At 34.3% G+C, this 13,183-nt stretch overlaps 2 protein-coding genes across 6 annotated transcripts; both read right to left on the minus strand.

Annotated features, from left to right (window-relative positions):
* Positions 1 to 3,948: 3,948 nt before the first annotated feature.
* si:ch211-251f6.7 lies at positions 3,949 to 5,324 on the minus strand. Of its 3 annotated transcripts, none has more exons than NM_198824.3 (6): positions 5,264 to 5,324; positions 5,090 to 5,175; positions 4,773 to 5,000; positions 4,460 to 4,671; positions 4,253 to 4,380; positions 3,949 to 4,162 (listed from the first exon to the last, which is right to left on the minus strand). In NM_198824.3, exons 2-6 carry the CDS (start codon positions 5,160 to 5,162, stop codon positions 4,018 to 4,020), a joined length of 786 nt encoding a protein of 261 aa, NP_942119.3. In that variant the 5' UTR covers positions 5,163 to 5,175; positions 5,264 to 5,324; the 3' UTR covers positions 3,949 to 4,017. The 3 variants fall into 3 exon arrangements, with proteins under 3 accessions (NP_942119.3, XP_087125114.1, XP_087125115.1); XM_087268988.1 differs by having other exon boundaries at positions 3,956 to 4,162; positions 5,090 to 5,180; XM_087268989.1 differs by having other exon boundaries at positions 3,956 to 4,162; positions 5,090 to 5,165; positions 5,244 to 5,324.
* Positions 5,325 to 11,168: 5,844 nt separating this feature from the next.
* On the minus strand, positions 11,169 to 12,544 carry si:ch211-251f6.6. 3 transcript variants are annotated; one of them, NM_001282005.1, is made up of 6 exons: positions 12,497 to 12,544; positions 12,305 to 12,390; positions 11,987 to 12,214; positions 11,691 to 11,902; positions 11,482 to 11,603; positions 11,169 to 11,385 (listed from the first exon to the last, which is right to left on the minus strand). In NM_001282005.1, the coding sequence occupies exons 2-6, from the start codon at positions 12,360 to 12,362 to the stop codon at positions 11,241 to 11,243; spliced, it is 765 nt and encodes a 254-aa protein (NP_001268934.1). In that variant the 5' UTR covers positions 12,363 to 12,390; positions 12,497 to 12,544; the 3' UTR covers positions 11,169 to 11,240. The 3 variants fall into 3 exon arrangements, with proteins under 3 accessions (NP_001268934.1, XP_087125927.1, XP_087125926.1); XM_087269801.1 differs by having other exon boundaries at positions 11,176 to 11,385; positions 11,511 to 11,603; positions 12,497 to 12,541; XM_087269800.1 differs by having other exon boundaries at positions 11,176 to 11,385; positions 12,305 to 12,395; positions 12,497 to 12,541.
* Between the last annotated feature and the right edge of the window lie 639 nt (positions 12,545 to 13,183).

Consider the following 13,183-nt stretch of genomic DNA (forward strand, 5'->3'; position numbering starts at 1 on the left):
AACTAATCAGAGTGTCTGAAATCTCACTGTACACCCTCATTTACTAGTCCATAAATTAGTCAATTAGTTTAGTCCACTAGACAGAGTGAATGACCACAAATAAGGGAATTCAGACACTGATGAACAGCTGCTGTTAACAAGCACAATCACTGAATAATAGAGCAACAGACACCCCCTTACACCGAACCAGCTGAATTAAAACAGAGGATTAAACACCTCCATTAAATAACAGCATTAGCAGCTTCACTGACTACAGTTTGACTTAATTTCTGTCATATCTGCAGGAATATTTGATAATTAACAGAGGTTTATAATTTTATAGAATATATTTCATTTGACCTCATCGTTGACCTGGAGATCAAAGGTTGCTTTAGTTGGGCTCTTCAATCGTTACTCCTCTAGCTTAATGTGTCTCTGGCTGATATAACTGTGTTTCTAAAACTCATCATTTATTCATTGTTACAGATATAATTTCTAGTATTTTAGAAGTTAAGCCATAGAAAATAGCTTTTATTTGATACTGTTTGGAATATGCTACAGCTTCCCAGCAAACAATTATCAAGGAATTAATACGTAAATAAAATGTATTAGTTTCATGCACAAAACCTTGAGATCTCCAGCTGTACTTAATGACACCAAGACATCAAGAATCAGGATATGAACCTCAACCAGGGTTGCCAAAAAAAGCTGCTTAATTTACATGCAGTTAAAAAGCATGAATTGCAGCATGAATGTAATATGCAGCTTAAAGTTTTTACAATCTCTTTCTTTTCCCTTATTGTATGTTGTTTTTGGCAGGTAATATTTCAGTAGAGTGCTTTGTTTTTTTCTGGGTTGATTTTTATATGATTTTTATTATTTTTTTGTCACCATTCTTGAGATTCAAAGACTAATAGTTGTTGTCTGTGTGTTTTTAAGTTCTGCCATAGATCAAACATTTCATTGTGAACAGTGTATTTAGAAGTATAAAGTCAATGACTGCTGTAGGCCAAGTGGTGTCATTTACATATGGTATTCATATCTGCACAAGCAGGTGAGGGTGGTTTCAGTATCATAGTTAATCTTATCAGATTTACTGTTGAATTTTTCTTTTGGCTTTTCATGTTATACATATAGCGTGATTAACACATTTAATTATAGCAACCAAATTATAATCTAATGTCAGAACAAAGTTGAAGATCCTGACTAAAGCAGACCCTGTCCTCCATCATGGTGACTTCAAATGAACAACAGAAATTTCATTAAGAGCTTTTGTTCACGTGACAGAAATAAAGTCAAAGGTCAGTAATAAGTATCCCCTGATGTTTGTGGAGTTTAATGATCTCTGCTGAGATCTTGAGAGATAAAAGTTTTATTGTGTAATTAGTTTTATTTTTATTAATTATAATTTTATTTAGAGTTTTATTTTGAGTTGATTTCATATTTGTTTTTTGTTTTTTGGCTGTAATTTGTGTTTTTCTTTCCTTCAGTGATTCTGCTTGTTAACAGTTGTTCATCAAGAATTCTCAATCCTCCTTTAATTAGACACTTAATTATCTCATTAACTTCATCACTGTCTGAGTGTTCAGCCCTCTGTAGTGAGGACATTAGTGAGGATTTTGCTCTGGAATTTGAGGGGTTAAATATGTTCGATTAAAAATAAAGACTGTGGAATGTATGTTTAACAGAAATAGTCTGTAAACTGAATTTATAAATGTAAAATGATGAAAACAGTAGATTACTGGCAACCACAACTGCCTATATTTTCCCCATAAAATAAAAAAAAAAAACAGCAAAATACTGTAAAAAAAATGTTGTCTCACCATCGTGGAGGATAGTAGCATCTGTGTGCAAGTCCAAGACAAACTAATAATATTTGATGTTGTGCTGCGTCTTCTTTTGTTTAAAGGTAACTGTGTAGTTACTAATGCAGTGAAAATCTGTTTGCTAAATGTAAATACACATGAACCCATTAATGCATTTAATGACGTTATGTTTTTATGCACTGAGCTAATTTTTTTGTGAACTGAACATTGTATCAGGTTATAAAATACGGTTATTTTCCATAAATTTTAACAGTTCTATAAATTGTACTTTTTACGGAAAAAGTCTGGCAACCACAGCTGCTGGCAGTGATGGTGAAATGAAGCTTTCTAAACCAGTAAAGAGCTCGACTCAATTGCATCGGAAAAATGTCGTTACTCGAAGCTTTCTAAATCAGAGCTTGATGAGGACCTCTTCTGGTGAAAGTGTAGGAAAGCACTGTGTTGCAATATTGTCAAATGTTGTAATACAACAACAGTAATATAAACAAATTACTTAATTAATGTAGTTTTTACTCATAAGGTATGTTACATTACACCACTGATGACTAGTAAAATCCAAACTATTCAAAAGTATTTACATTTGACAACTAGTCCCGTTCCAAACGGGGATCAAACCAGCGATTCCTGCATGGGAGGGGATTGCTCTAGGAGGAGAGTACGTGAGAGATGATTTGGGATTGCACTCACCAGCTGGTCTCCGTCAAACACTATATTACGAAGTGCAGTGGTTTTCTTTAAAAAATGTTGTAAAAAATACACTAATAATACACTTTAGTATGGTTGAAAACCTTTTTACCATAAATTACTATTGTATTTTAGTTTAATAACTGGTGTGTGGGACCGGCGCAGTGCTTGGAAACAGTAGAAATGTATGTAATCGTTGTTTTTCCCGTAAATTTAACATTTTTTTTTTTTTACATACCCAAGTTCCAGGCTTGAGACAAAATAAAGGCAGTGATACAGTTCAGCGTTTGAGAAAGCAGATGGAGTTTAAAGACTGTAAACAAGGACATAAAGCAAAACCCTCTTCTTTTTAAGCTGTAGTTTGAAATGCTTTTAATTTAGGCCAGACTCCACTTACTTCAGGTAACCTCAGACTAATACATGTTAAGGTTATGAGACCAAAAGTGTTAAGGTTATAAGACCAAAGTAAAACAACGAAACCAATAAACAAAATTAAAATTCAGACATTTATGAAAAAACACATAAATATGGATCAATAAAGTTATACCATGAAAAAATAACTACAACTATTGGTCAAAAAATGACTTAACACATTAACCTCTGATAGTGCAATTAAAAAAATCCCAGTGTTTATTTGCTCAACTTGTGATGAGGATGTAGTTCATAAAATGGCTAAATACAACCTTATGCCAGATGTTTATCTACGTAACCTACATCAATACTCGAAAACAATGTTAAGTAATAGTTTAAGGTAGCCATGTTACACAATTGGTTCATATACAGAGGGAGAATTTATGTTGAAAAATGGTGTATGTATTACACCACTCCAAAGTTACAGTAATTGTGCAGTTAATACTAATATTGTATTTTTAGATAGTTTTGAAATATTTGGTTCTGTCCCCACAATGTTACAACAATATATAACTTAAGTCATATTGAGCTATTAAGATTTTGTTTGCATCGAAAAGTAAATAATAATTTTTTGGAATATAAAATACAGAAGATATTTTCTTATAATATTTGAAAGCTTAAAATTATATATTTATAAGTGCATCTGTGTATATATAATATATATATGCGCGTGTTTGTGTCTGAGAATAGAGAAACAAAACAGCAAAGGCATCAGTATAAAGCATGGCTATCATTTATTTTGACTAGTGCAGCTACAGTCATATTAAATATTGTTGGTTTCATAAGACTATAGATGAATTATATTCTGTAGAATTTATAATTTGAACCATTAAAAAGCACTTCAAGACCTGATTTAACTGAAACTGATGTTCAAAACAGAGTTTCTTGCGGAGTGGAAGTACATTTCATCTTGTTTAAAATCCTTACTAATACCTGTAAAAGAATCTAATATACGGCCACCAGAAGTGACAGAATTATTCACTACACAAATGTGACACCAATAATACACTTTAGTAATGTTTGAGACAACAGATAGAACAGGACCGAAAACAGCGCAAGATTAAACTTTTATTTGTCTGTTAATGATTTTAGGATTTCCATTATGAAGGGATTCAGATTATAGAGTACATTTACGGATGGAGCCATCAACACAGACAACCCACAGCACACCCAGGTCAAAGGAAACGTGTTTGTGACCATTGGGACAGGCAATTATTGAGATCCAGTCTGTGCCAGCAGGGTTAGACCGACTCACACCAACTCTGCAGCAGACAAACAAAGAATGGGTTTCATCAACAGGTAGAAAATCATGCTTGACAAATATGTTAAGATGTTTAAACGGTTCAGCTGACCTTTGGAACAGTTTTGCTTCGTAGTTGACACCAAAGACACTGCCATCTGTTCCCACTTCAATCATGGAGAGAAGACCAGGAATATTTACAAAAGTCCCATCCCCAGAACAGGCATTACTGGACACACCCTGTAAGGAGAGAAAAAAAATAAATAAAAATTTAGTTTGCCTTTGCAAAATGATACTTAATTTAACACGGTGACATTACCTTCATGATAAAGATACGGTCAGCAGAGTTCACACCCCAGCAGCTGTAAGGGCCACAGCTGTAATACTTCAGCTTTCCATTAAGGGTAACCCAAGGAGTGGTGCTGGATGGCCATTGGTTGTTAGCATCCATGTTTAAACAAAAGATGTCGTCATTCATATTGACACCTGCAATGATCTGATCACCTCCAGCATCCACCTGCTTGAGAAGACCTTCAATAAAAAAAAAAAAAATAATAAATGAAGTTAGCTAATATATTAAAAATCACTTTAACAAAAGATATATTTTGAATCATTGGGAATTTTTAATATACCTGGAAACTGAACAAATCTGCCACTCATCAATTTGAAGATGTAGTAGGTTCCATTCACTCCCAGTTGACCAGCAGGACCAACACTGAAGTGCTTTAGAGATTTGCTGACCGGACTGAAGACATCATCTTGCAGCACAAACGCTTGATTTAGATCGTTCACTCCAACCACTGAACCAGACCCAGCGTCAATCTGCTTCAGGTTACCATTCATTATGGTACAGTCTAAAGCTGCAAAAACCACAAAATAGATATAGAGCCTTTACAATATTTAAGAAGACAATAAAAGAAAATATTTTTAAAAAAAGAACAGCATTTACCCAGAGTGTAAAGGATCTGGCAACTCAAGAGCAGCAAAACACCTTGATAAACCTTCATAGCTCCACAATACATGTTCTGTTTGGACCTGTTCTTAACCAAAAATCAAGTACATAAGTCAATTCAAAGTAAAGACAGCCTCAGCAACACAATGACAGTAATTATTTGAACATAACCTTGTCTTGTCTTGTTTGAGCAGGATTCTACAGTCAAAGTGATAACATCAACAGCCGCACTGAAGAAAAACATCGCAGCTGTCTGTTTTTTATTTAAACATCCAGCCAATCAGGCGTAAAAGCAAACTGTCAACCAACCATGAAACTGCGCAACATCAGTCAACAAGATTAAGCACAGGTGAAGCCATCAATCAGCCAATGAACAATCAGGATGAAAACGATGGACACTAGCTGAACTATAGTGTTGTATACAAAACGGCACCCTTTTTTCATTCACTCTGCCCTACTACGTTAGTCAACTAAAATAGACCAGTTGAAGGAGTGAGTTAATTCAAGCACTCAGTACACTGGAACGGATGCTGTTTTGTTTGTGCATCACTAACACAGATTAGATTTTCAACTATTGGTCAGACCCTGTGATAGTTATTTAACAGTAGCGAGCTGTCTATTAGCAATGAAACAAAGACTGTTAATTTTTGTCATGTGTGTAACTGTAATTAAATAATGTTGTATTTATAAAATATGCCAGAGGTGTCCAAACTCACTTCCTGGAGTGCCTCAGCCCTGCACAGTTTAATAGACTTAAGCTGCGGTCACACTAGAATTTGTGTTGCGAAATTCTGTCATACAGTGCTGCGAAAAGTGGGGGAATTAAACAAGATAATTAGACATTTAAAAAAAAAAAGCTAGCGATTGGTCCATATTTTAAATTTCTGTCCAGAGAGGTCATGTTTTGATCCTCAATTGGTCTCACAGTCAAGTCATGCAATTTCGCAGGTAGATTTATGACACTTTTTATTCCTATCACACATTAAAGTTAAATTTTATTTGAAGTTATAGTATACATAGCAATCTCTGGGCTTGCTGCATAACAAATACCAAAATTTTAACAATTTATAAAAAAATGAATCACTTTCTGGCCATCGGATATTAGGCATAGAAATATGTATTGCGAATTTGATTTTCGAAAGTATTAAATTGCTTTGTAAATGTTTATGATTGCCATTTCATGAGTCTCCCCATACAGTTGAACAGAGCGCTTGGACCCAGAAGCTGCTTTGCTTGACGTCACATTTAACAAGCGGGTGATTTGCTTCTGGATTGTAACACTGTCTATGGTGGTGTTGATGTATTCCAGAACAGAAAAAAAAGGGGGGGGGGGGGGTCACAGCATAGACTTCAGCCATATTTGTGTAAACGTGGTCTAAAGTTTTGTTTTCCCTTGTGTAGCAGAACATGTTTGGATGGAATTTGGGAAGCACTGCTTTTAGGTTTGAGTGATTAAAATCCCCCACAACAATAAAAGCAGTCTGTGGGTGAGCAGTCTGTTGTTTGCTGATGGCTGCATGAAGTTCATTCATAGCAAGCTTGGCATCAGCATCGGGAAGAATATAAGCAGATATAAAATGATCCACATGGTTAAAAATGGTTAAAATGCACTATTTGAGGGTATAAACAGCCTACACTGTTAAAAATGTCCGTGATTTTAACAGTAAAAGTCTGTAAAATCTATAGTGAAAACCTGTTAAATGATTTACAGCTCATTTCTGTACAAAATACAGAAAATAGCTGTAACAGATCTAACATTTGTTTTTGAGAAACTAATCAGAGTGTCTGAAATCTCACTGTACACCCTCATTTACTAGTCCATAAATGAGTTAATTAGTTTAGTCCACTAGACAGAGTGAATGACCACTATTAAGGGAATTCAGACACTGATGAACAGCTGCTGTTAACAAGCACAATCACTGAATAATAGAGCAACAGACACCCCCTTACACCGAACCAGCTGAATTAAAACAGGATTAAACACCTCCATTAAATAACAGCATTAGCAGCTTCACTGACTACAGTTTGACTTAATTTCTGTCATATCTGCAGGAATATTTGATAATTAACAGAGATTTATAATTTTATAGAAAATATTTCATTTGACCTCATCGTTGACCTAGAGATCAAAGGTTGCTTTAGTTGGGCTCTTGAATCGTTACTCCTCTAGCTTAATGTGTCTCTGGCTGATATAACTGTGTTTCTAAAACTCATCATTTATTCATTGTTACAGATATAATTTCTAGTATTTTATAAGTTAAGCCATAGAAAATAGCTTTTATTTGTTACTGTTTGGAATATGTTACAGCTTCCCAACAAACAATTATCAAGGAATTATTAAGTAAATAAAATGTATTAGTTTCATGCACAAAACCTTGAGATCTCCAGCTGTACTTAATGACACGCAGACATCAAGAATCAGGATATGAACCTCAACCAGGGTTGCTTAAAAAAAAGCTGCTTAATTTGCATGCAATTAAACAGCATGAATTGCAGCATGAATGTAATATGCAGCTTAAAGTTTTTACAATCTCTTTTCCCTTATTGTATGTTGTTTTTGGCAGGTAATATTTCAGTAGAGTGCTTTGTGATGTTCTGGGTTGATTTTTATATGATTTTTATTATTTTTTGTCACCATTCTTGAGATTCAAAGACTAATAGTTGATGTCTGTGTGTTTTTAAGTTCTGCCATAGATCAAACATTTCATTGTGAACAGTGTATTTAGAAGTATAAAGTCAATGACTGCTGTAGGTCAAGTGGATTTATTTACATATGGTATTCATATCTGCACAAGCTGGTGAGGGTGGTTTCAGTATCATAGTTAATCTTATCAGACTTACTATTAATCTTTTCTTTTGGCTTTTAATGCTATACATATAGTGTGATTAACACATTTAATTATAACAACCAAATTATAATCTAATGTCAGAACAAAGTTGAAGATCCTGACTAAAGCAGACTCTGTCCTCCATCATGGTGACTTCAAATGAACAACAGAAATTTCATTAAGAGCTTTTGTTCACGTGACAGAAATAAAGTCAAAGGTCAGTAATAAGTATCTCCTGATGTTTGTGGAGTTTAATGAGATCTTGAGAGATAAAAGTTTTATTGCATAATTAGTTTTATTTTTATTAATTATAATTTTATTTAGAGTTTTATTTTGAGTTGATTTCATATTTGTTTTTTGTTTTTTGGCTGTAATTTGTGTTTTTCTTTCCTTCAGTGATTCTGCTTGTTAACAGTTGTTCATCAAGAATTCTCAATCCTCCTTTAATTAGACACTTAATTATCTCATTAACTTCATCACTGTCTGAGTGTTCAGCCCTCTGTAGTGAGGACATTAGTGAGGATTTTGCTCTGGAATTTGAGGGGTTAAATATGTTCGATTAAAAATAAAGACTGTGGAATGAATGTTTAACAGAAATGGTCTGTAAACTGAATTTATAAATGTAAAATGTTGAAAACAGTAGATTACTGGCAACCAATACTGCCAGTATTTTACAGTGAAATCAATAAATAAAACAGCAAAATAATACTGTAAAACATTTTTTGTGTCCCTATCGTGGAGGATAGTAGCGTCTGTGTGCAAGTCCAAGACAAACTAATAATATTTGATGTTGTGCTGCATCTTCTTTTGTTTAAGGTAACTGTGTAGTTACTAATGCAGTGAGAATCTGTTTGCTAAATGTAAATACACATGAACCCATTAATGCATTTAATGACCTTATGTTTTTATGCACTGAGCTAATTTTTTGTGAACTGAACATTGTATCAGTTCATAAAATACGTTTTTGTCCATGAATTTTAACAGTTCTACAAATTGTATTTTTTACGGAAAAAGTCTGGCAACCACAGTTGCTGGCAGTGATGGTGAAATGAAGCTTTCTAAACCAGTGAAGAGCTCGACTCAATTGTATCGGAAAAAGGTTCGTTACTCGAAGCTTTCTAAATCAGAGCTTGATGAGGACCTCTTCTGGTGAAAGTGTAGGAAAGCACTGTGTTGCAATATTGTCAAATGTTGTAATACAACAACAGTAATATAAACAAATTACTCAATTAATGTAGTTTTTACTCATAAGGTATGTTACATTACACCACTGATGACTAGTAAAATCCAAACTATTCAAAAGTATTTACATCTGACAACTAGTCCCGTTCCAAACGGGGATCAAACCAGCGATTCCTGCATGGGAGGCAGTTGCTCTAGGACAGTGGTTCTCAAACTGTGGTACGTGTACCAGTAGTGGTACACGGAGGAATGAAATATGTCATGTACATTCTACACATATTTCAAAATTTATCAAAAATGATGTATATAATATGCCATATATGACATATAGCCTATATTTCTGAGGTAATCTGCCATGTTTTTTAACTGTGCAGAGTTGTGGCTGCTTTACTGGGCCTACTACGCTACTGTATTTCAATACTGCTCATTATGGTGGTACTTGATGAAAAAAGTTTGAGAACCACGGCTCTAGGAGGAGATTATGTGAGAGATGATTTGGGATTGCACTCACCAGCTGGTCTCCGTCAAACACTATATTACGAAGTGCAGTGGTTTTCTTTAAAAAATGTTGTAAAAAATACACTAATACACTTTAGTATGGTTGAAAACCTTTTTACCATAAATTACTATTGTATTTTAGTTTAATAACTGGTGTGTGGGACCGGCACAGTGCTTGGAAACAGTAGAAATGTATGTAATCAGTGTTTTTCCATAAATTTAACAGATATTTTTTTACATACCCAAGTTCCAGGCTTGAGACAAAATAAAGGCAGTGATATAGTTCAGCGTTTGTGAAAGCAGATGGAGTTTAAAGACTGTAAACAAGGACATAAAGCAAAACCCTCTTCTTTTTAAGTTGTGGTTTGAAATGCTTTTAATTTAGGCCAGACTCCACTTACTTCAGGTAACCTCAGACTAATACATGTTAAGGTTATGAGACCAAAAATGTTAAGGTTATAAGACCAAAAATGTTAAGGTTATAAGACCCAAGTAAAACAACAAAACCAATAAACAACATTAAAATCTGGTTCAGACATTTATGAAAAAACACATAAATATGGATCAATAAAGTTATACCATGAAAAAATAACTGCAACTATTGGTCAAAAAAAATAACTTAACACATTAACCTCTGATAGTGCAATTAAAAAAATCCCAGTGTTTATTTGCTCTACTTGTGATGAGGATGTAGTTCATAAAATGGCTAAATACAACCTTATGCCAGATGTTTATCTACGTAACCTACATCAATACTCGAAAATAATGTTAAGTAATAGTTTAAGGTAGCCATGTTACACAATTGGTTCATATACAGAGGGAGAATTTGTTGAAAAATGGTGTATGTAGTACACCACTCCAAAGTTACAGTAATTGTGCAGTTAATACTAATATTGTATTTTTAGATAGTTTTGAAATATTTGGTTCTGTCCCCACAATGTTACAATAATATATAACTTAATAAGTCATATTGAGCTATTAAGATTTTGTTTGCATCGAAAAGTAAATAAATATTTTTTTGGAATATAAAAATCAGAAAATATTTTCTTATAATATTCGAAAGCTTAAAATTATATATATACACATTTATAAATGCATGTGTGTGTATATATATATATATATATATATATATATATATATATATATATATATATATATATATATATATATATATATATATATATATATATGCGCGTGTTTGTCTGAGAATAGAGAAACAAACAGCAAAGGCATCAGTATAAAGCATGGCTATCATTTATTTTGACTAGTGCAGCTACAGTCATATTAAATATTGTTGGTTTCATAAGACGATAGATGAATTATATTCTGTAGAATTTATAATTTGAACCATTAAAAGCACTTGAGACCTGATTTAACTGAAACTGATCTTCAAAACTGAGAGTTTCTTGCGGAGTGGAAGTACATTTCATCTTGTTTAAAATCCTTACTAATACCTGTAAAAGAATCTAATATACGGCCACCAGAGGTGACAGATTCATTCACTACACAAATGTGACACCAATAATACACTTTAGTAATGTTTGAGACAACAGATAGAACAGGACCGAAACAGTGCAAGATTAAACTTTTATTTGTCTGTTAAATGATTTTTTAGGATTTCCATTATGAAGAGATTCAGATTATAGAGTACATTTACGGATGGAGCCATCAACACAGACAACCCACAGCACTCCCAGGTCAAAGGAAACGTGTTTGTGACCATTGGGACAGGCAATCATTGAGATCCAGTCTGTGCCAGCAGGGTTAGACCGACTCACACCAACTCTGCAGCAGACAAACAAAGAATGGGTTTCATCAACAGGAAGAAAATCATGCTTGACAAAATGTCATGTTATGATGTGTTTGAACTGTTCAGCTGACCTTTGGTATAGTTTTGCTTCATAGTTGACACCAAAGACACTGCCATCTGTTCCCACTTCAATCATGGAGAGAAGGCCAGGAATATTTACAAACGTCCCAGAACAGGCATTACTGGACACACCCTGTAAGAACCCAACCCCCCCCAAAAAGGTGTTGTTTGTCTTTGCAAAATGATACTTTATTCACTGCATTTAACATGGTGACATTACCTTCATCATAAAGATATAGTCATCAGAGTTCACACCCCAGCAGCTGTAAGGGCCACAGCTGTAATACTTCAGCTTTCCATTAATGGTAACCCAAGGAGTGGTGCTGGATGGCCATTGGTTGCTAGCGTCCATGTTTAAACAAAAGATGTCGTCATTCATATTGACACCTGCAATGATCTGATCACCTCCAGCATCCACCTGCTTGAGAAGACCTTAAAAAAAAGGGTTGGCTAAAATATTAAAAGTCGATTTTTTTAACAGATATATTTTTGATCATTGGAAAAAAAAATTTATACCTGGAAACTCAACAAATCTGCCACTCATCAATTTGAAGATGTAGTTGTTTTTGTTAACTCCCAGCTGACCAGCAGGACCAACACTGAAGTGCTTTAGAGATCTGCTGACCGGATTGAAGACATCATCTTGCAGCACAAACGCTTGATTTAGATCGTTCACTCCAACCACTGAACCAGACCCAGCGTCAATCTGCTTCAGGTTACCATTCATTATAGTACAGTCTAAAGCTGCAAAACCCACACAAAATAGATAGAGCCTTTACAATATTTAAGAAGACAATAAAAGAAAATATATTTAAAAAAAAGAACAGCATTTACCCAGAGTGTAAAGGATCTGGCAACTCAAGAGCAGCAAAACACCTTGATAAACCTTCATTGCTCCACAATACAGTTTTTGTTTGGACCTGTTCTTAACCAAAAATCAAATACATGAATTACATTTAAAAGTCAAAGTAAAGTTAAATTGGTAAAGAATCAACAACACAATTACAGCAATTAAATAAAGAGAACCTTGTCTTGTTTGAGCAGGATTCAGCAAGTGGTTCACCAGTAGTTGCACGAATTGGAGAATGCAATGCTTTAAATGCGCACACTTAAACCCGCCCCTAACCCAACCCCTCACAGTGATGTCACTAGCTCATTTGAGTGCATTGTGTCTGAGACAGTGTGTCTCAACTTGCATATGCAAGTCTGCACTCAGATACTATTGGTGAATTCGGGTGCTGGTAAGGTGATGATGAGCTTGCTTCACTATACATTGGGACACACAGTGTGACATGAGAACGTCTTCGATGTACATGTTCAAAACTGGAGTTTCTAAACAACAGAAGAACTAATCATTTTCATATATTAATTTAACTAATAAAAGCATGGCTTAATAATTTGATTGTTTCATATACCAGCACCAATACAACCATTAAACAATTACAAAGGATTGCTCAATTTTTACTAATCTAGCTCTGTTCGTTTCTGATTCTTTCTAGATAAATGTCTCTTGTTTTTCAGTACAATTGATGATTCGGATCACGCAAGATTCCGTTAAGGGCTCATAGTGCTTACCTTTACGTTAAGAGGTTCCACGGAATTTTTTAATAAAAATTGGGATCTTCTAATTAATTTTGTCAGGAATACAACCCACCCCTTCGCTAATTTATGTTTTTTTTTTTTTGTTGTTTAAGAAAGATCTCTGCTCTTTTT

The sequence above is a fragment of the Danio rerio genome, chromosome 10 (genome assembly GCF_052040795.2).
Source record: "Danio rerio strain M-AB ecotype USA chromosome 10, GRCz13ab, whole genome shotgun sequence".
Taxonomy (NCBI): Eukaryota; Metazoa; Chordata; class Actinopteri; order Cypriniformes; family Danionidae; genus Danio; species Danio rerio.